Here is a 20,967-nt window from a genome sequence, read left to right as displayed (position 1 = left end):
GGAACCCTCATTGCGCGAGCCGGCACTGGGCCGGTTTTTTAACTTTTTTCTATTTTTACTCCTTTTGTACGGAACCCTAATAAACCAAGAAAAGTAAAGCTGAATAAATCATTTATTTATTTTAACAATAGCAAAATTAAACTTTACAACACATTTTAACATTTTCGTCTCCCTTCCCGCAACATGGCTTCCCGCTCCGTCCCTTTCCCGCGAGCGGCCTGTCTCGCTCGTCCCACACAACCACACCGTCGCACGCGCATATGCGTTTCGGATTTTGGAAAATTCCAGCTGACCTTGCGATTATACCGCACGCTACACTGGAAAAAAAATGGTTAATCAATGGTACTGATTCAGATGACAGAAGGAATAGGCCGAAAAAAGGAAAAGATAAACTGGATTGAACTGGATTTAAAATCCAGTTTATCTGTAGGTTTCTTGACAGACAGACAGACAACAAAGTGATTCTACTTGTGGTCTTTTGAGTTTACTGCTTAAGTATTAGAGGCGCCGGGATGACCTAACTAGGTCGAACTGGTAATGTGTGGCACAGCTTTAAAAAATAAACGTTTTTCTTTCTTTCTGTCTATCATCATCATGATCAACCCATCACCGGCTCACTACTGAGCACGGGTCTCCTCTCAGAGTGAGAAGGGTTTTGGCCATAGTCTACCACGCTGGCCATGTGCGGATTGGTAGACTTCACACACCTTTGAGAACATTATGGAGAACTCTCAGGCATGCAGGTTTCCTCACGATGTTTTCCTTCACCGTTAAAAAAAAAAAAAAAAAACTTTTATTTCAGGCATAAGTACACCCATAATTGTGTGTTAGTACAGAAACAATTCCTTAACCTATGTTAGTACCTACTTATTACTAGCTTAAACTTAACTTAACAACTAATTCTACTAAAATCAAAACTAATCCTATTTATAATGCCCGAGGGGGTCTAAAGCAAGTGATATTTTAATTACTTAAAAACGCACATAACTCCGAAAAGTTAGAGGTGCGTGCCCGGGATCGAACCCCCGACCTCCGATTAGAAGGCGGGCGTCCTAACCACTAGGCTATCACAGCTTTTCTTTCTATAAGGGTTCCGTTTTTCCTTTTGAGGTCGTGTAGCTGAAGGGTTGATGTAATGAAGAACCAGCTACATATAGTGATGTTTATTTTACACTTTACAATTGATATGTTATGTACAATACAGACGGGCTCGCGAGCTTTATATAATACAATGGTAGAAGATGTTGACGTGCCGAGCGGATGATAGGGAATGTGGAATCTTGTAACGTGCGTGACCAGGAGGATTCCCCACTGCGTTCCAAATTTGAATATTGTTGTGTGGCAGCTGCGAAGTTTTCCTAATAGCTGCCAGCCAAGTAACGGTAGAGGTTGCACCTCTACAGTCGGAACCCTAAAAAAGAGACCAACTTACGGCATTCCGGAGTCTCCATCAATTTTGGAGGTCAGACTGCAACCCCGACCCAGGTCGTCCCGTCGCTCTGTGACTGCTATGGACCTACCCACTATTTCACGTATCTATAACAACGAGAAAAATATACTTTTAAAATTAGCGTTTGAACTATTGTGAGTGATTTCCATTATATATAATACTAGCTTATGCTCGCGACTTCGTCCGCGTGGACTACACAAATTTAAAACCCCTATTTCACCCCCTTAGGGGATGAATTTTCAAAAATCCTTTCTTAGCGGACGCCTACGTCATAACAGCTATCTGCATGCAAAATTTCAGCCCGATCCGTCCAGTAGTTTGAGCTGTGCGTTGATAGATCAGTCAGTCAGTCAGTCAGTCAGTCAGTCAGTCACCTTTTCCTTTTATATATTTAGAAGATAGCTTATGCTCGCGACTTCGTCCGCGTGGACTACAAAATTTCAAACCCCTATTTCACCCCCTTAGGAGTTGAATTTTCAAAAATCCTTTCTTAGCGGACCCTCACAACGGGCTCTACGTGCGCTAACTGACTCCCTTGAAAAAGGACCCCAGATGGGTTCAAAACTAGTCGGGCTAACGTCGACTAGACACGTGAGCACAGCCGGGACAGATATTATAATATCCTTTTAAGATTTTCTTTGTCAAAATCAAAGTCAAAGTCAAATGATTTGGATTTGTAAGATATAGTGGTGATAATTATCACGCAAACTTAAAACTAAAGCTACGAGGGTTCCAAACGCGCCCAGGTCTGAGAAGAGCCCACAACAAACTCAGCCGGGTATTCTTTTTTGTGGGTCGATGTGACCCCTTGAAAAGGATTCATCATCATCATCAACCCATAGACGTCCACTGCTGGACATAGGTCTCTTGTAGGGACTTCCACGCGCCACGGTTTTGCGCCGCTGAATCCAGCGGCTCCCTGCGATTCGTATGATGTCGTCCGTCCTAGTGGGGGGGTCTTCCAACGCTGCGTCTTCCGGTGCGAGGTCGCCATTCCAGCACCTTGGGACCCCAACGCCTATCGGTTGTACGAACTATGTGCCCTGCCCATTGCCACTTCAGCTTCGCAACCCGTTGAGCTATGTCGGTTACTCTAGTTCTCCTACGGATCTCCTCATTTCCTCATTGATCACGTAGAGAAACTCCGCACATAGCTCTCTCCATCGCCCGCTGAGTGACTCTGAGCTTTCTTATGAAACCCAATTATTTACTTGCAATAATTCATCCACGATTCTAAAAGTAGCTCTTCCTTCTTCGTCAGCGATTATATTTCCGAGGTCCCCTGCGTGACGTTTGTCTGTGGGGTCATTTGGACCCCCTTATGGTGAGTTGTACAGGTTATAATGCTCCCCTGGTGACTCGCAAGTATGGACGCGTTATACTAACTTGCAATAATTCATCCACGATTCTGAAAGTAGCCCTTCCTTCTTCATCAGCGATTATATTCCCAAGGTCCCCTGCGTGACGTTTGTCTGCGGGGTCGTTTGGACCCCCGTGTGGTGAGTTGTAGGGGTTATAATGTTCCCCTAGTGACTCGCAACCCTGAAAATTTAAGAAATAGAAGTAAAAGATGCAAACTGGAATCAACTCCCTTCGGCGGTGTTCCCTTTAGATTACAACATGGGGTTATTCAACCAACGAATTCCTAAAAGGCCGGCATCGGCGGTTCCTCTGGTGCTGCAAATGTTCATGGGCGACGGTAATCACTTAACATCAGGTGACCCGCCTCCTCGTTTGCTCGCTATCTCTATTTAAAAAAAAAGGTGATGCTTCGAACACCTATCCAGGCCGGTTGTTTGACAATGGTTAATCGGCCCAGTAGATTTAGAGCAAATTGACTGTGACAGACAGACACACGAGTGATCACTAAAAAGAATTTAATAATTTCTTCACGAAAATTATAAAATACTAGCTGATGCCCGCAACTTCGTCCACGTGGAATTAGGTTTTTAAAAATCCCCTGGGAACTCTTTGATTTTCCGGGATAAAAAGTAGCCTATGTCAATAAAAAAAGTTTTCTTTCTTCATCTCCAGGACTTGCATAAGCAAAAAATCACGTCAATCCGTTGCACCGTTGCGACGTGATTGAAGGACAAATTTGGCGTATGGAAGTCCCTCCAAGAGACCCATGTCCAGCGGTGGACGTCTATCGGATGATGATGATGATGATGTGCATTTCTATTAATAAAAACAACGAAAAATAAAATTTCAGAATGGCCGCCATGAAAATTAAAAAGTTCCTTGTACGATGGTACGGAACCCTTTGTGTGCGAGTCCAACTCGGACTTGACATGATTAACCCATAACCGGCCCACTACAGAGCACGGATCTGCTCTCAGAGTGAGAAGGGTTTGGCCATAGTCTACCACACTGGCCATGTGCGGATTGGTAGATTTCGCACACCTTTGAGAATATTATAGGGAATTCTCAGGCATGCAGGTTTCCTCACGTTTTCCGTCACCGTCAAAGCAAGTGATATTTAATTAAAACGCAAATAACTCCGAAAAGTTAAAGGTGCGTGCCCGGGATCGAACCCACGACCTCCGATTAGAAGGCGGACGTCCTAACCACTAGTCTATCACAGATTTATCCTTACCATGCTCAAATCCCCGGTATGTCGCACATGCAAGCCATGCAGTCCAGGTGTCAGTCCGTGCACACTACCGTCTCCCACTAGAGGTCCAGCAGTGGACTGTTGGAACCGGATCACTCCCAGAACTTGGGACTTGCAGCAGGACTGGCTCGATATCATGGCCACCGCTGATTGACTCTCTAAAACACCGTCGTGTCAAATTGAGTACCTTTCTTAGGCAGAGTAACCATGTTAACTCAATTTAGTGGGTGATCCCGACTAATATTATAAGGGCGAAAGTTTGTATGTGTGTGTGTGTACGTCCTTCACGCAAAAACTACTGGACGGATTTGGCTGAAATTTGGAATTGAGATACATTATACCCTGGATTAAGACATAGGCCACTTTTTATCCCGGAAAATCGAAGAGTTCCCGCGGGATTTTGAAAAACGTAAATCCACGCGGACGAAGTCGCGGGCATCAGCTAGTAACCTTTATGATAGGTAAAGTAAGTAGGTTGCTTTAAGATAGGTAATTCCAAATCGGTCCAGAAATCTTGGAGAAATCAGTGTACCTGTGTACACCTATACCCTCATTTTTGGAAGTTGGTTAAAAAATTTACTACTAGTGATCTATATTAATAGAATACCTACAAAATACTAATCAAAACAAGTGCTTAAGTAATTTAATGATTTATCAGATACTAGCTGATGCCCACGACTTCGTCTGCATAGATTTAGGTTTTTAAAATTACCGCGGGAGCTCTTTGGCGAGGTTTCGGTGCGTTTTCGGTATAGTTTCATAACGGTGTCAGTACGTTTTCAGCGCGGTTTTGATGCGTTTTCGGTAGTTTCGGTATGTTTTTGGCGCAGTTTCGTTGAGGTCTCTGCGAGGATTCAACAAGGTTTCGGTGAGGTGCTTACAAAGGTTCCATTTTTCAAAAGGTTCATAACTGACAAGGTAGGGGGAACCTCATAAGTCATGAACCCTTGGAAACAGTGATCTTACCTCCAAAGCCCTGCAGAACAGCTCTCTTCCCAGATGACTTAGCTACCATATCCAGTACAACAGCACTGGGTAATGTGGTTTCGACCATTACTGCGCCATCTTTGTATATTGCCTGACGACAAAACAAGTCTATTATACACATTGACTTATAATATACGACCCGCCCTGGCTTCGCCTGGGTGCAATGTAGGTACTAATGTGGGGTCATTGAGGTGTCATTGCCTCGGAAACTCTCAAATGAGAGGGGTTTTTTTTCGACCTAATTCACATTATTTCAATTTCTCTAGGGATCTCTAATTTGTTTAGAATTAAACTATAGTTATAAACCTTCCTCTTGAATCACTCTATCTATTGGTGAAAACCGCATTAAAATCCGTTGCGTAGTTTAAAAGATCTACGCGTTCATACATACATACATACATAGACGCGGGAAGCGACTTTATTTAATACTATGTAGAGATTACTTCGTATGGACAGGGATATTGAACAAACAAAATGGCACCGACTCAGTGGTGCTTTAGCATCAATGCAACCTCAGTGACGTCTGGATTTCTGGGTCGTTCATTAGTATCTAAGAGGCGCTGATTTATTTGGTTCCAAAACCGTGAAAAATTCGCTTGACCATATCTATAGTAGAATCTCACTAACTTCAATAGATAGACACATCCAAAAATAGAGCCTCAATAACTCTACGGGTAAAGGAGTGGTCTGAAAACCTAAAGGTCAACGGTTCAAACCCCGCCCGTTGCACTATTGTCTTACCTACTCCTAGCACAAGCCTGACGCTTAGTTGGAGAGGAAAGGGGAATATTAGTCATTTTACATAGCTAATATTCTTTAAAAAAAACAATCTGGCACCTACAAGGACCTACCTTATGGCTACAATTTGCCCAAAAACAGACCTCAATTTAAGGATTATTTTAAAACTATGTATTGAATTGTGAGGTATGATATAGTTATTAAAACCCGGCAAAGTGTGAGGGTTCTGTACTACAGTTTTATTTTTGCGACATTTTAAACAAATAATCAAACGCTATTATGCATAAAAATAAATAAAAATCACTTTTAGAATGTACAGGTAAAGCCCTTATATGATACCCCTATTAGTATATTAATTTTTTTTTTGTACCAACATTTAAAGTAAAGAGAAAGAGAGTAAAAGTGGACAAGGAAGCACTTTTCTCTATGAGAGATCTCTACCAGTGATCTTACTCACAATCATCATCATGATCAACCTATCACCGGCTCACCACGGCACGGGTCTACTCTCAGCGTGAGTAGGGTTTTGGCCATAGTCTACCACACTGGCCATGTACGGATTGGTGATCTTACTACTACTTCTTAGTCTTACTTTGAAAGTTGAAAATACTAATTATTTGTTCATGAACACATTTTAATTTTTTTGTGTGATGTAAGCACAAATTCACGGTTTTCAGATTTCAGGTGCATGCAATATTAAGGCCTCATAGTTATTTTACTGTGGAACCCTAAATAGATGCTTACCTGAGTAACACCATCTTGAGCTTTAAGACTGTTGAGTGTCTTTTCAATTACTTGTGTGTCTGCTTTAGGACCAAAGTCCACCAACACTTCCAACTGAAATAATACAAAGTAAAATGAGGCTTGAGAGTTATAAGTGTCCCGTTTTAACTCTTCATCTTAAGTCTGAGCAAAGTCGAAAACCTGACTGACTGACTGATCCATCAACACACAGCTCAAACCGCTGGACGGATCGGGCTGAAATTTGGCATCTGGATAGCTATTATTACGTCGAAAGAATTTTTGAAAATTCAATCCCTAAAGGGGTAAAATAGGGATTTGAAATTCGTGTAGTCCACGCGGGCGAAGTCGCGAGCATAAGCTAGTTAAGCGTGTAGCGTGTAGCGTGTGTAAAACTCAATAAAACCATTGTCTAAATTTTGTTTTGGACAACTTTTTCCCGAAAGGTCAAGTTGGGGGGCTAGGTCTCTAGTCTAAATATAAAAAAGGAAAAGGTGACTGACTGACTGACTGATCTATCACAGCTCAAACTACTGGACGGATCGGGCTGAAATTTGGCATGCAGATAGCTATTATGACATAGGCATCCGCTAAGAAAGAACTTTTGAAAATTGAACCCTTAAGTGGGTTAAATGGGGGTTTGAAATTCATGTGGTCCACGCGGACGAAGTCGCGAGCATGAGCTACTATATTATAAAAATGATACAGCATTAAATCATTATCAATTCAAGTCGTTTTTACTGCTTAATCATGTTCTTTACGACCTTGACCCATACAAGAACTTAGTAAACAAATGATACAAAAACTTTTAAAAGTAGGCTTACCTTTGAAGTAATCATAGTTTATTGATCGTGAACTCTGGAATGTTTGAAATGAGCCCTAAATCAATATTTACTCTTGATTTCTGGAATTACAGGCAATTTTTGCGCGTAAAGTCCAAAAAGTAAAACATAAACAAATTAGCTTTGACATTGACAAATGACAATTTTTTTTTTATTGGCTTTACGGCTCTGGGCTCTCACCCTTTGAACTTTTAATAATTAAAAAGCCTTCAAACAGCGCTTCTTTAACGAGAAATACTGAATATAACAGAGCCTTCTCTGTGAATGTTAATTAGGTAAAATGCACGCCAATTTCGCAAATCCTATGAGGCTTGTTTTATCGGTTTTGTTTGTTTGTTTGTCCCGAGGTTTTGTCCCATTCTGCTGCAAAGGTGAGATTATGGTGCAGGAAGAGACACAGTAGGTGGGTAACTAGGTACACTCACACACATACACACACACACCTCTACTCTCGCCGCTTTCAGAATACTATGTTCAGCTTGAATCGAGATTTGTGCGCAAAATAAATTACAGGCATAAACCGATATTTTTAAAAGTGTAGGGTGTACCCTGTACATGTACATCGGCCTTTAGAATGACATTTCGGCTTTGTAGTCTTTGTCACTCATATCTGTATGACGTTTTTTCGGTCTCAACGACAGAGACAATGCTCTACAAATCTGCTATCTCCTTCTAAAATTCGATGTAGGTAGGATACGATTTTCTGTCGGTACTGTAGGTACCTATTCCATATTTCTTCCATCCATACTTACTAATACAGTTAATATTATAAATGCAAAAGTATGTCTGTCTGTTTATCTATCTGCTAGCTTTTCACGGCCCATCTGTTAAACCAATTTTGGTATAATTATGTAGATAATATTAAGTAGGTACATCTATTATTATAAATTAAACGAAACTTATCTGAAAACATGTTAGTTTAAATTTATTATTCATCATTAAGGTCTTAGGTACATCTAGATAGAAAATAATACGTTTGCTTAATTTTATAACAATAAATAAATAGGTAATTTGCTGTAAAATCAACAAACAAGAATAATTTTTTTTATCTTAAAATACCATCGATAAGTAGACAAAATATCACTTTTGCAGTATTGGAGCACTACCGCATATAAATCCCGCAAATTGCTATTGCGCTAGAACCATGTCTCATTAACATCGAAATGATGTCATTTTGACGTCAGCCGAAATAAAAATATAGTTACCATCAGCTCGAAACTTCAGTCTAGTGCTGACGTGACTAAAATGGCGGCCACGCGAATTAGCAATTTGCGGGACTTATACTAATCGTTATGTAGGTCCTCCTATTGGTCGATTGGATCACCACGTCAGAGTGCGTTGCGACACGCCAGCACCTGCAGTTTGTTAGCATCACTACCGTGCTTCGGTTGGGTTGGCTGGCGACATTGATCTAAGTCCCTGAAACAAAAAAAAACAAAAACATTTTAGCAGAAAAGTGATATTTCGGAGAACCAAATGTAAAACCTAATCTCTCTCGGGTTGTGCTCGATTGCCGTCCCATCGGACTATGACAGTTAGGGAATAAAGAGTGCATCTGTGTTTGTGCACAACAATAATTATGCAATACTAGCTGACCCACCTCAGCTTCGCTCGACTGGATTTTTTGAAATTCGAGGAAAATGCAAAAATAAGTTCTACGTATTTCTTCATTTTGATTAAGTAATTTCTTTAGTTTTAAACTAAACAAATTTTATAAATATTCATCACTTTCACTCCTTTAACTTATACCAAAAATATCTTCTAATTTAGCTCCTACGTCATAAAAAAACGTGTCAAAATTTCAAGTTTCCAACACCAACGGTCTAGGCTATGCGTTGATACTTGATAGATCAGTCAGTCAGTCAGTCAGGGGGCAAGCCTTACCTCCCGTATTTCTGACTCAGCGAAGGCCGTTGGTCTGAACATCTGGACCTTCTTCAACGGCTCGTCCTCCAGGTTGTGGACTGCACGGTACACCTCCGAATGCTTGAGATGGTCCACACCCGGGGGTGGCTTCTCGAACTTCTTGAAATTAACTCTGGAAAAAAGACAGTTTTTTTTAAATCTAGTTACCAATCGCTATAGGTAAGCCTTTTGGTAAAAGGACTCCCTTGAAATCACAAGCACAATCGGTACAACCATCGGTTCTGCGCGATCTCTTTCCTGTCGTGTCAGATTGCTGTCATCTTTAACTATGAGAATGAGGGAGTAGAGCGAGTGCTCGGTGCTCCTGTGTTTGCGCTCTATGCACAGATTGCTAGTCCTCGTTGATTTTGCTGCTGTGACCGAAATTAGATAAAAAATATAACAACAAAAAGATTTGGAAATGGCAAAATTTGAACCCGCATCCTCACTGGAAATTGCATTCTGAACTGCGTCTTGGCCGTTAGACTACAGCACCATAGATTACTTACCCATAAAAAGAATTTTTCTACTCGTTTTCCTCAAGAGAAGTAATAAGACCTCTCCAAAGGCCCAGTATCTGACTTACTTACTCACCCATGATAAATGTCCGCCCATGTTATCAGCAGTGTCTCCAAGATCAGGTATTCAACGTAGTCCAACATCTTCCATCAACTCCAGAGGGAGTCATGGGTTTAAGAGGGGTTTACATACGGAATAGAATTACTATTGATGACTTGCGCCTATGATACCAGGGTCTCTGAGATCTGTTTCTCGTCGTACTCTGACATGTTTTATCGTCTACCACTGACATCTGAAGATCTGAATATCAAGATCTCCAAGATCTCATGATTTTCTTCCACCATCTTGTACATGTTTTGGAAGACCAGGCCAAGGACTTTTACTCTCTAAAGGGCTAAGAAATTTTATGTTCAGGGTTAAGATGCAAGGTTAACATAGACATACCCCATAGCCCTTCCCTTGATGACTTCCGCCTGCCCCACCAGGGTCTCCGTGATTTGATCCTCATCATACTCCGACATCTGCCACCTTCTTCCACCAGGGAGGTAAACAGGCCTCTCCACAGGCCCAGGCCCGAAGGCAGGCTCTGGTTTTCCTCTAGCAGCTCTCAGATCTTTTTTGGTTGTTTGTGATGCTTGGTCCTTTGCCGGGCTGACTGACTGAAATGGAGTCATTATTTTTAGGCACTTTTTAAGATGTTAGGGAGGCTGTGGGGACCAGCTAGAGGGTGGTGCTCTGTGGGAAAGCTATTATTGACGTTGAAGTCAATCACCGGCTCACTGCAGAGCACGGGTCTCCTATCAGAGTAAGAAGGGTTTGGCCATAGTTTACCACGTTGGCCATGTGGGGATTGGTAGACCTCACACACTTTTGAGAACATTATGGAGAACTCTCAGGCATGCAGGTTTCCTCACGATGTTTGCCGTTAAAGCAAGTAATATTTAATTACTTAAAAACGCAAGTAGCTCCGAAAAGTTAGAGGTGCGTGCCCGGGATCGAACCCCTGACCTCCGATTAGAAGGTGGACGTCCTAACCACTAGGCTATCACAGCAGAAGTTTACCAGCCTAAAAATACCGGAGCTTACAAGTTACATATTTGTACAATCAAATTAGCGCATAATGTTACCTTTCTCATTCTCAAATCTTCTAGCGATCTTCTCAGTTCTTCTCTCTGCACAGCATCCAATTCTTCTCCAGTGAGACTAGGCTTTGTTACCCGTATCTGTACATTGCTCAACACTTCCTCGTCGGGCTCCAGTTCGGTTATTTCCACGGAATGCTTCTCGTCAACTCTGTCGTTCTGGTTCTGGTCTTGTTGGAATTGCTGTTGGTTTTGTTTTTGCTGGAATTTGTATTGGTTTTGTTTTTGTTGGAATTTATATTGCTTTTGTTGTTGTTGGAATTGTTGTTGGTGTTGTTTTTGTTCGAATTTCTGTTGGTATTTTTGGAACTGCTGCTGGTAGTACTGATGGGCTTGCTGTGCTGAAAATGATGTAACTTTTGAAGTGTGCTGCAAAAATTTAGGCATTATTAGGGAGGTAGGTACCTCGAGGAATAAGGAGCCAATTGAGATCGGCTTCTTAGTAACACAGTCAGCTTCATTGAAATAAATCTTACGCTGGTTAAAAGTGTTAGATCGTCATCATCTTCAACCCATCAACTAAATCATCATCATCATCATGATCAACCCATCACCGGCTCACTACAGATCACGGGTCTCCTCTCAGAGTGAGAAGGGTTTTGGCCATTAGTCTACCACGCTGGTCATGTGCGGATTGGTAGACTTCACACACCTTTGAGAACATTATGGAGAACTCTCAGGCATGCAGGTTTCCGCACGCTGATTTCCTTCACCGTTAAAGCAAATGTTATTTAGTTGCATAAAACGCACATAGCTCTGAAACGTTAGAAATGTGTGCCCAGGATCAAACCCCCAAACTCCCGGACACCTTAATCACTAGGCTATCACGGGTAACCACCAGCTAGCAATCCATACTATCCATACTAATGTTATAAATACGAAAGTGTGTCTGTTTGTCTGCTAGATTTCGCGGTTCATCCGTTCAACCGATTTTGACGAAATTTGGTACATACATAGGTTGGATCCCGAGGAAGGACATAGGCTACTTTTTATCCTGGTAAATCAAAGAGTTCTCACGGGATATATTTGAAAAACCTAGATCCACGCAGACTTCATCTAGGTAGGCATCATCTAGTACTTAAATAAAACTAGACGATGCCCGCGACTTCGTACGCGTGGATTTAGGTTTTTAAAAATCCCATGGGAATTGTTTGATTATCCGGGATAAAAAGTAGCCTATGTCCTTTCCAGGGATGCAAGCTACCGCTGTACCAAATTTCGTCAAAATCGGTTGAACGGATGCGCCGTGAAAGGCTAGCAGACAGACAGACAGACACACTTTCGCATTTATAATATTGGTATGGATGAATTAATTGCTCAGCTAAAACGCGTACAAAACTTCTGCTAAGTACCTACCCTACCACCAGGGGCGTGCAGGTCATAGAGGCATAAATGCACTGCTTACCCCAGTTGTAATAGCTCAATGCATATTTTTCATTTTGACCTGCCAATAAACAGGTTCCTAGCTAACTAGTGCCTACCCTGGCTTCAAACCTGTGCACGCCACTGCCTACCACCTACTTACTTTCTTTAATTTGTTTTTTAATTTCAACGCGACGCTGTTCTTGAACCTGCACTTCCCTTCTCGTGGTCTCCTGGAAACATAAAATAAAATAAAAATCTTTTTTATTCGAATAAACTTTTACAAGTACTTACGAATAGTCGGATGCATCTACCACAAACAACAACATACAAAGTTTAAGAGGGGTTTGTACGTATAGTGCGCTCCAAGCAAACAGGTCGAGATGGCAATGGGGGTATGAGGGGAAGGTACACCCAGCGTTGCCAGTTTTTTATAATTGCCAAGTCGGGATTTTGGAACTTTTTGAGTGAAAAAAGCGGGACATTAAAAAAAAACCCATATACCTAATCAGAAGTTTTAATTTTTTTTTTATTTGAATTCAAATGACGTTTACGTGACAATATTATAGGTATAGCAAAAATCGTGCGCTTATCTTCATTAGGTACGCTGGGGGCGGGCGGCCAGTCCACACTTCCCAACAAGAAAATAGTACTCCTATAAAGATATCTTAAAGACAATAAGACATCTTACAGATTTTTTCTTGTAGGGCTTGTCTGTGCCACCCGCTCACGTTTCCTCAGCACGCTGTACGCACGGTCGAGTTATCTTGTCGGGCTTGTCTGTGCCACCCGCTCACGTTTCCTCAGCACGCTGTACGCACGGTCGAGTTATCTTGTCGGGCTTGTCTGTGCCACCCGCTCACGTTTCCTCAGCACGCTGTACGCACGGTCGAGTTATCTTGTCGGGCTTGTCTGTGCCACCCGCTCATGTTTCCTCAGCACGCTGTACGCACGGTCGAGTTATCTTGTCGGGCTTGTCTGTGCCACCCGCTCACGTTTCCTCAGCACGCTGTACGCACGGTCGAGTTATCTTGTCGGGCTTGTCTGTGCCACCCGCTCACGTTTCCTCAGCACGCTGTACGCACGGTCGAGTTATCTTGTCGGGCTTGTCTGTGCCACCCGCTCACGTTTCCTCAGCACGCTGTACGCACGGTCGAGTTATCTTGTCGGGCTTGTCTGTGCCACCCGCTCACGTTTCCTCAGCACGCTGTACGCACGGTCGAGTTATCTTGTCGGGCTTGTCTGTGCCACTCGCTCATGTTTCCTCAGCACGCTGTACGCACGGTCGAGTTATCTTGTCGGGCTTGTCTGTGCCACCCGCTCACGTTTCCTCAGCACGCTGTACGCACGGTCGAGTTATCTTGTCGGGCTTGTCTGTGCCACCCGCTCACGTTTCCTCAGCACGCTGTACGCACGGTCGAGTTATCTTGTCGGGCTTGTCTGTGCCACCCGCTCACGTTTCCTCAGCACGCTGTACGCACGGTCGAGTTATCTTGTCGGGCTTGTCTGTGCCACTCGCTCATGTTTCCTCAGCACGCTGTACGCACGGTCGAGTTATCTTGTCGGGCTTGTCTGTGCCACCCGCTCACGTTTCCTCAGCACGCTGTACGCACGGTCGAGTTATCTTGTCGGGCTTGTCTGTGCCACCCGCTCATGTTTCCTCAGCACGCTGTACGCACGGTCGAGTTATCTTGTCGGGCTTGTCTGTGCCACCCGCTCATGTTTCCTCAGCACGCTGTACGCACGGTCGAGTTATCTTGTCGGGCTTGTCTGTGCCACCCGCTCACGTTTCCTCAGCACGCTGTACGCACGGTCGAGTTATCTTGTCGGGCTTGTCTGTGCCACCCGCTCATGTTTCCTCAGCACGCTGTACGCACGGTCGAGTTATCTTGTCGGGCTTGTCTGTGCCACCCGCTCATGTTTCCTCAGCACGCTGTACGCACGGTCGAGTTATCTTGTCGGGCTTGTCTGTGCCACCCGCTCACGTTTCCTCAGCACGCTGTACGCACGGTCGAGTTATCCCCGATAAGCGGGACTGAGCCTGTCCCGCGCGGGACATTTGATTTTGCCTTGAAAAATCGGGACGTCTGGCAACGCTGGGTACACCGCACACCCGCAGGTCACCCACGCTCGTCTGCACCGGGTTAGCGCGGGTGTTTACCTTTTAAGTCAGTTACGGAAGAAATACTTACTTTCGAACTTTCCAGCATACTGATCTGACTGAGTTGCTTGTTGAGAGACTCCAGTTGTTGATTGATGACAGTCGGCAGCTCTGCCAAGGCCGCCATTTGAGCGCGCATCTGTTCTAGCTGCTGTTCCACTGGCGCCTTCGGATCTGGAAGAAGAAACATAGATTTTTAGGGTTCCGTAGCCGAATGGCAAAAAACGGAACCCTTATAGATTCGTCATGTCTGTCTGTCTGTCTGGATGTATGTCACAGCCACTTTTTTCCGAAACTATAAGAGCTATACTGTTGAAACTTGGTAAGTAGATGTATTCTGTGAACAGCATTAAGATTTTTATACAAAAATATTTTATTTCGTTATCATCATCATCATCAGCCTGTGGCGTCCACTGTTGGGCATAGGCCTTCAATATAGAGCACCACCACACCCGGTCCTCAGCCTTCCTCATCCAGCCACTTCCCGCCAGCCTCTTTATATCGTCGGTCCATCGTGCTGGAGGGCGTCCCACACTACGCTTGCTTAAACGCGGTCTCCATTCAAGGACTTTCCGGTTCCAACGGCCATCGCCGATATAATTGGTGGTTTTGACTGCGATCTCAAGCTGGTGGTAACTGATGATGTTGACTAAGTCTAAGTCTAGTAGCGCTTAGGTGTTATTTTTAAAAACCTGCAGCATTAATGCTGAGCTGGGGTCATTTCATCTTGTGCCAAGTGGATGCAAGAACTCATTTTAAGTAATTACTAGCTTATGCTCGCGACTTCGTCCGCGTGGACTACACAAATTTCAAACCCCTATTTCACCCCATTAGGGGTTGAATTTTTAAAAATCCTTTCTTAGCGGATGCTTACATCATAATAGCTATCTGCATGGCAAATTTCAGCCCGATCCGTCCAGTAGTTTGAGCTGTGCGTTGATAGATCAGTCAGTCAGTCAGTCAGTCAGTCAGTCAGTCACCTTTTCGTATAGAAGATTAAGTACTAGATAATGCCCGCAACTTCGTCCGCATGGATTTAGGTTGTTAAAAATCCAGCGGGAACTTTTCAATTTTCCGGGATGCAAGCTATCTCTATAACAAATTTCATCAAAATCAGTTAAACGGATGGGCCGTGAAAAGCTAACAGACAGACAGTTATCCCACTTCTGACACCATATTTCATTGGTATGGTTTTAATAAGATTTTCGATTCGACTTTTATTCACATGACAGAGCAGAGAGACAAGTGACTGTTGACATTAGGATATTACTACAGACTATAATATGCACAGATTAATAGAATGTACCTACTTTAATTTATGTAACAGACACATTTTCGCATTTATAATATTAGCATAGAAGTATGGATTTTATTATTTACTACTAAACATTCATTTTTGTTAATGTTATGCGTAATATATAACTAGTTTTCTTTCTTTCTTTCTTCTGAAGATGGATGCGGGATAATTTAGAAGGGGGCAGTTTTATTGAACCCGTACCTACTATATCTAGTATAGCTTTAATGTCTAAGAAGTACGTTATAAGAAAAATGTAAAACAGCACTTACCGACCATACTTTCCACAGTTCTTAATACCTCTGCTGCTATACTTTTGGCCTCCATAACTGCTTCTTCTATTCTCTTCTTTTTAACTTCTAGTTCTCCTTCACGATTTCAAATAGTTATTATTAATCCACTTGATTCCCTATAATCAAAGAGTAATTATATAAAGCTACATGATGTAACGCACTAAACAATTTTGTATGAGACTTTTTCGACAAACTTTTCATATGCGTAAGCTCAGGTCAGGTTAGATTAGGTTTGAAATAAGGTCTGGACTCTCTGGAGGGCCACTATCATTATTATTTTAGACAACTATTTTAAAGGACTAATTAGATTTAACCCTCAAAATTCTAGTAAGTACCTGACTATGTAGATCTTTCTTACCTAATTAAAAAACTAAATATAACACAATAGTTAGCTCTGGATCACGACACTGATCAGTTGATCACGGTACACTGAAACTGTATATCTACTGATTCGAACTATTCAGCTATCATGCCAAACAATCCACGCCAAATAATTTGAAGGTGTATTGATATGTAAGGCAGTGGTCCGACCGCCGACGATGAACGAGAAACGAGTAGAACTAGAAACTTAAACGAGTTGGCGATCAGCGGGAAGCGAGTGTGTAGTTTCGACAGTTTTGTCGCCGAGCTATAAGCGAGTGTGCAAGTGCGACGAGCGATTACTCGAGTCATTCGCCCGCGGTTGCACAGTCCTGTGCAAACCTGCGCGCGTTCAAGTGAGCGAGCATCGCGGAACGAATATCGCTGAGCGAGTTTATTTTTGAACCATTGACTGACAGAGCAATCATCATCATCATCAGTATCAACCGATAGTCGTCCACTGCTGCCACAGCCTTGTTTGATGTCGTTGGTCCACCTAGTGGGAGGTCTTCCAACACTGCGCTTTGCGGTGTGAGGCCGCCATTCTAGCACCTTGAGACCCCAAGGTCTTGATTTTTCGAACTATGAGCCCATTGCCATTTCAACTTTGCAACCCGTTGAGCTTAGTCTGTTAGATACTCTAGTTCTCTTACGAAATTTCTCAGCGGTATCGGGCTGAAAGGCATGCAGATAGTTATTATGACGTAGACATCCGCTAAAAAAGAATTTTTGAATATTCGACCCCTAAAGGTAATAGGAGTTTGAAAATCGTGTACTTACCTAATCCACGCGGACGAAGTCGCGAACATAAACTAGTCTTTCATAAATTATATGAATCAAACTGCAATGTATTGCCAAATCAATCATCGCTTTGCAATTTGTATCTATAATTAAAGTCATGTTATTGCCAAACCTTGATATTTTTTATTCAATGACAAGGTAGAGCCGCTTGAATGCTATCTCACCTATGATGGTAGGTATGAGTCCCGCAAATTGCTAATGCGCGTGGTCGCCATTTTAGTGACGTCAGCACTAGACTGAAGTTTCGAGCTGATGTTATATTTTTATCCATGTTAATGAGACATGGTACCAGCGCAATAGCAATTTGCGGGACTTATATGTGGTGACGTATTGAAAGATGGAAGGTAGGATAGGGGGAAGATACTCGCACTACTTTGACGACCTCCCTGGCGCAGTGGTGAGCGCTGTGGTCTTAATAGTGGGAGGTCCCGGGTTCGATTCCTGGCAGGGGTTTGGAATTTTATAATTTCTAAATTCCCGGTCTGGTCTGGTGGGAGGCTTCGGCCGTGGCTAGTTACCACCCTACCGGCAAAGCCGTGCCGCCAAGCGATTTAGCGTTCCGGTACGATGCCGTGTAGAAACCAAAGGGGTATGGGTTTAATAAAAACTGCCATGCCCCTTCCAGGTTAGCCCGCTATCATCTTAGACTGCATCGTCACTTACCACCAGGTGAGATTGCAGTCAAGGGCTATCTTGTATCTGAATAAAAAAAATAAAAAAAAAAAAAACTATGTGTCTGTTTTCTACGTGATCAGCGCAGCGGGGTATTTCGCTTACTCAGTGTCTAACATTGAATGATAGTCACCGAACTCATTTGACATTGTTTGATTTTACATTGCTGCTTCACGAGTGACATCAAATAATTTTTCGTAGAAAACCTTCAATGGATCTAAAATAAATGTCAAATGAGCTCGGTGGCTATCATCCAGTGTTAGACACTGAGTTAGCGGATCAGTAGGAAGATCAGAAATGAGAAGATCCGTAGGACAACCAGAGTAACCCACATAGCGCATCGAGTCTCGAAGCTAAAGTGGCATTGGGCAGGGCACATAGTACGAACATTCTCCAATATTAAATTGCTTTAGGAGTTAACTAGGAAACTAAGTTTAGTTAAGAACTAACTTTAGTTAACTAAACTTACCGCACGGCACCGGTACGAGCAACATCGCGATACTGTGCTCGTAATATTTTTAAGTATTTATTACCACAAAAAGTAATTGAAATTAAGTCTAAAGCAAGTCTAGTGTTGTGTTTACTAATAAAATAATATTAATTACAAGTGATATACTTACTGTGAAACATCGTTTGTTTGAATGTTGTGGGAATTGAAATCCGTTTAGCACCTACCTGATAAAAATGACAAACGAAAATGCAAATACAAGTGCAGTGCCGCAGGAAAATAATACAACTATCCGAGGTAAACCAAAGTCTGCTACTCCTACAACTGAAAAGACTGAAAATGTATTTTTCTCAGGAAGTGGATCACAACCAGATTTATCGAAAATTAGGGATGCGGTCGACTTGAATGTCATGTTGCGCAAACGAAAACAACCAGGGCCGGACTGTAACTGCCGCAATGAGTTATTTCAGATTCATCAAGAAATGAAAGCTATGTTTGAAGGCTTTATGCTATCTCAAAAAGAGTATACTCTTTCTTTACATCAAGATATATCGCACATAAAAGAGAAAGTCGACCACATTCAAGTAACGACTGAAAATCTAGCAATGGAGCACAATAAACTTCTTAACGAAGTTTCCGAGTTAAAATCAAAAAGCCGTACAGCAGAGGAGAGTATTTTACGCCTAGAAACTGACATTGAGAAACTAAAAGTAGGAACATCGGCGGATTTTTCTACCATCTCTAAAGAAAACATGCTGCAAGAAATTCGTGAACGTGCTGAAAGAGAGAAAAATGTCATCATAGTAGGTATTTCCGAAACACATACAGAGAAGATTGAAGACAGGATAACACATGATACTATTGAAGTCACTGAATTACTTAGTAAAATACTGAAAAATGCACCACATCCTTTAAAGGTAATTCGACTTGGGAAATATAAACAGGGAAGTAACCGTTCTTTAAAGGTTTTATTTAATTCAACCGCGGAATCCAGAAAAATTCTCCAAAACAAGGGAAATATTAAGGATAAAAATATAAAAGTTTTTGCTGACCGAACACCGTCACAGCTATTATACTTTAAGGAATTAAAACAAGAACTTTCAAGCAGGCAAAAACTTGGTGAAAACAACCTTACGATAAAATATATTAAAGGGACTCCAAAAATAGTGAAATCATCAAAAAACTAGGAAAGTAACACGATCGGATGATAATACTAACCAAGAAGAAATAACCTACCAGATATTACAAAATTACAAAGATTTAGATAAAAGACGATGTGCCTTTAATTTTTTGTATAGCAATGTGAGAAGTATTGTGAAACCAGGAAAATTAGATGAGTTAAAATGTATTTTGAATTCGTTTGAACAACAGATTCAAATATTACTTTTAACAGAAACTTGGATAAAATGTGAACAAGATGCTAAAAACCTTCAAATTTCTAACTATACACATTACTATAATTACAGAAATGATAAACTTGGTGGAGGAGTATCAATCTATATACATAACAATATAAAACATAATGTAGTTCAGGAGGTATTTAGGAATGGTAACAATTACTTATGGATTCATACTGAAAAATACAACATGGATATAGGACTAGTGTACAAACCTGGATATTCAAATATGGACACATTTTTGGTTGATTTTGAAACGCAACTACGGCAGAGGAAACGAGCCATAATATTTGGTGATTTCAATATTAACCTTCTAGCTAATGATGGAAACATACAAAAGTATAAAGAAATGATAGAAGAAAATGGATACAAAATTATAAACAATATATCGCCAGAGTATTCTACACGCAGCACGGCTACTACAAATAGTATTTTAGACCATATCATTACAAACCTAAAAGATATAAACTACCACGTAGCATTACTGGACTCTTCAATTTCAGATCATCAACAACTTGTACTTGGTATTAAAAATTACAAACCAGAATCACATCGAAAAGTCAACTATGAAACTATCAACTATGAAAACCTGCGAACTTATTCGAAAGAAGTCACATTTGATAATTACGATTACAGTTTACTGGAAAATACAATTAAAGATTTAGTAAAGAAAAGCTCAATACAGAAAACAAAAATACTTAATCTACCGCAACATGATTGGATAAATAAAGATGTAATCAATAAAATAAATAAGAGAAATGAAATTTGGAGAAAAACAAAGAAAAACCCTAATAATACAGATATTCTATCGAACTTCAAGAAAGAAAGGAATGAAACTTTTGGATTAATTGCTAAGACTAAGAAGAAATATTATCTTAATTTATTTGACAAATGTAAAACCGATCGTAAAAGGACATGGAATCTTATCAATACTCTATCTAATAATAAAATCAAAACAGAATGTGCTCCTCCAAAGCTTATGACTGAATTCGGTATAATAACGAACGGTAATGAAATATGTAAATATTTTAACAATTTTTTTGTTGAAATTGGTCCGCAATTAGCTAAACAAATTCCATTAAAATATCACATTAATACATGTACTGCAAATCGAGATAAATTTTCGCAAAAGTTACCTAAATTTACACCCTGTACCGCAGAAGAAGTAATTCAAATAGTAAATAATCTTGATTCAAATTGCAGTTCAGGTATAGACAGAATCAGCACAAAAACTATTAAAT

At 41.4% G+C, this 20,967-nt stretch overlaps 3 protein-coding genes across 3 annotated transcripts in view; 1 reads left to right on the top strand and 2 right to left on the bottom strand.

The window, feature by feature from the left end:
- Positions 1 to 20,967, top strand: part of RNF220 (ring finger protein 220) — a 130,472-nt gene that overhangs the window by 67,054 nt on the left and 42,451 nt on the right. The gene's annotated exons all lie outside the window — the stretch shown is intronic.
- On the bottom strand, positions 99 to 7,492 carry Ccs (Copper chaperone for superoxide dismutase). The gene is made up of 7 exons (XM_034983078.2): positions 7,355 to 7,492; positions 6,534 to 6,626; positions 5,031 to 5,142; positions 4,047 to 4,222; positions 2,837 to 2,992; positions 1,433 to 1,536; positions 99 to 317 (listed from the first exon to the last, which is right to left on the bottom strand). The coding sequence occupies exons 1-7, from the start codon at positions 7,367 to 7,369 to the stop codon at positions 137 to 139; spliced, it is 837 nt and encodes a 278-aa protein (XP_034838969.1). The 5' UTR covers positions 7,370 to 7,492; the 3' UTR covers positions 99 to 136.
- Positions 8,541 to 16,424, bottom strand: LOC117994975 (putative uncharacterized protein DDB_G0271606). The gene is made up of 8 exons (XM_069508289.1): positions 16,407 to 16,424; positions 16,028 to 16,164; positions 14,493 to 14,635; positions 12,464 to 12,533; positions 10,924 to 11,279; positions 10,241 to 10,455; positions 9,257 to 9,410; positions 8,541 to 8,791 (listed from the first exon to the last, which is right to left on the bottom strand). The coding sequence occupies exons 2-8, from the start codon at positions 16,080 to 16,082 to the stop codon at positions 8,747 to 8,749; spliced, it is 1,038 nt and encodes a 345-aa protein (XP_069364390.1). The 5' UTR covers positions 16,083 to 16,164; positions 16,407 to 16,424; the 3' UTR covers positions 8,541 to 8,746.

Source organism: Maniola hyperantus, chromosome 28 (assembly GCF_902806685.2).
Source record: "Maniola hyperantus chromosome 28, iAphHyp1.2, whole genome shotgun sequence".
Classification (NCBI taxonomy): domain Eukaryota; kingdom Metazoa; phylum Arthropoda; class Insecta; order Lepidoptera; family Nymphalidae; genus Maniola; species Maniola hyperantus.
This window is presented reverse-complemented; position numbering and strand designations above follow the sequence as displayed.

Bases quoted from the DNA above. Each gene is read 5' to 3' on its own strand.
- Ccs (XM_034983078.2), bottom strand. The intron at 2,993-4,046 runs GTAAGGATAAAT...TTAAATTTTCAG, and splicing joins ATACCGGGGATTTGAGCATG to GGTTGCGAGTCACTAGGGGA. The intron at 1,537-2,836 runs GTTAGTATAACG...TCGTTGTTATAG, and splicing joins TCGTGGATGAATTATTGCAA to ATACGTGAAATAGTGGGTAG.
- LOC117994975 (XM_069508289.1), bottom strand. From the start codon at position 16,082: ATGGAGGCCAAAAGTATAGCAGCAGAGGTATTAAGAACTGTGGAAAGT. The intron at 14,636-16,027 runs GTAAGTGCTGTT...TTCTTCTTCCAG, and splicing joins AACTGTGGAAAGTATGGTCG to ATCCGAAGGCGCCAGTGGAA. The intron at 11,280-12,463 runs GTAAGTAGGTGG...CATCATTTTCAG, and splicing joins TAAAAAACAAATTAAAGAAA to CACAGCAAGCCCATCAGTAC.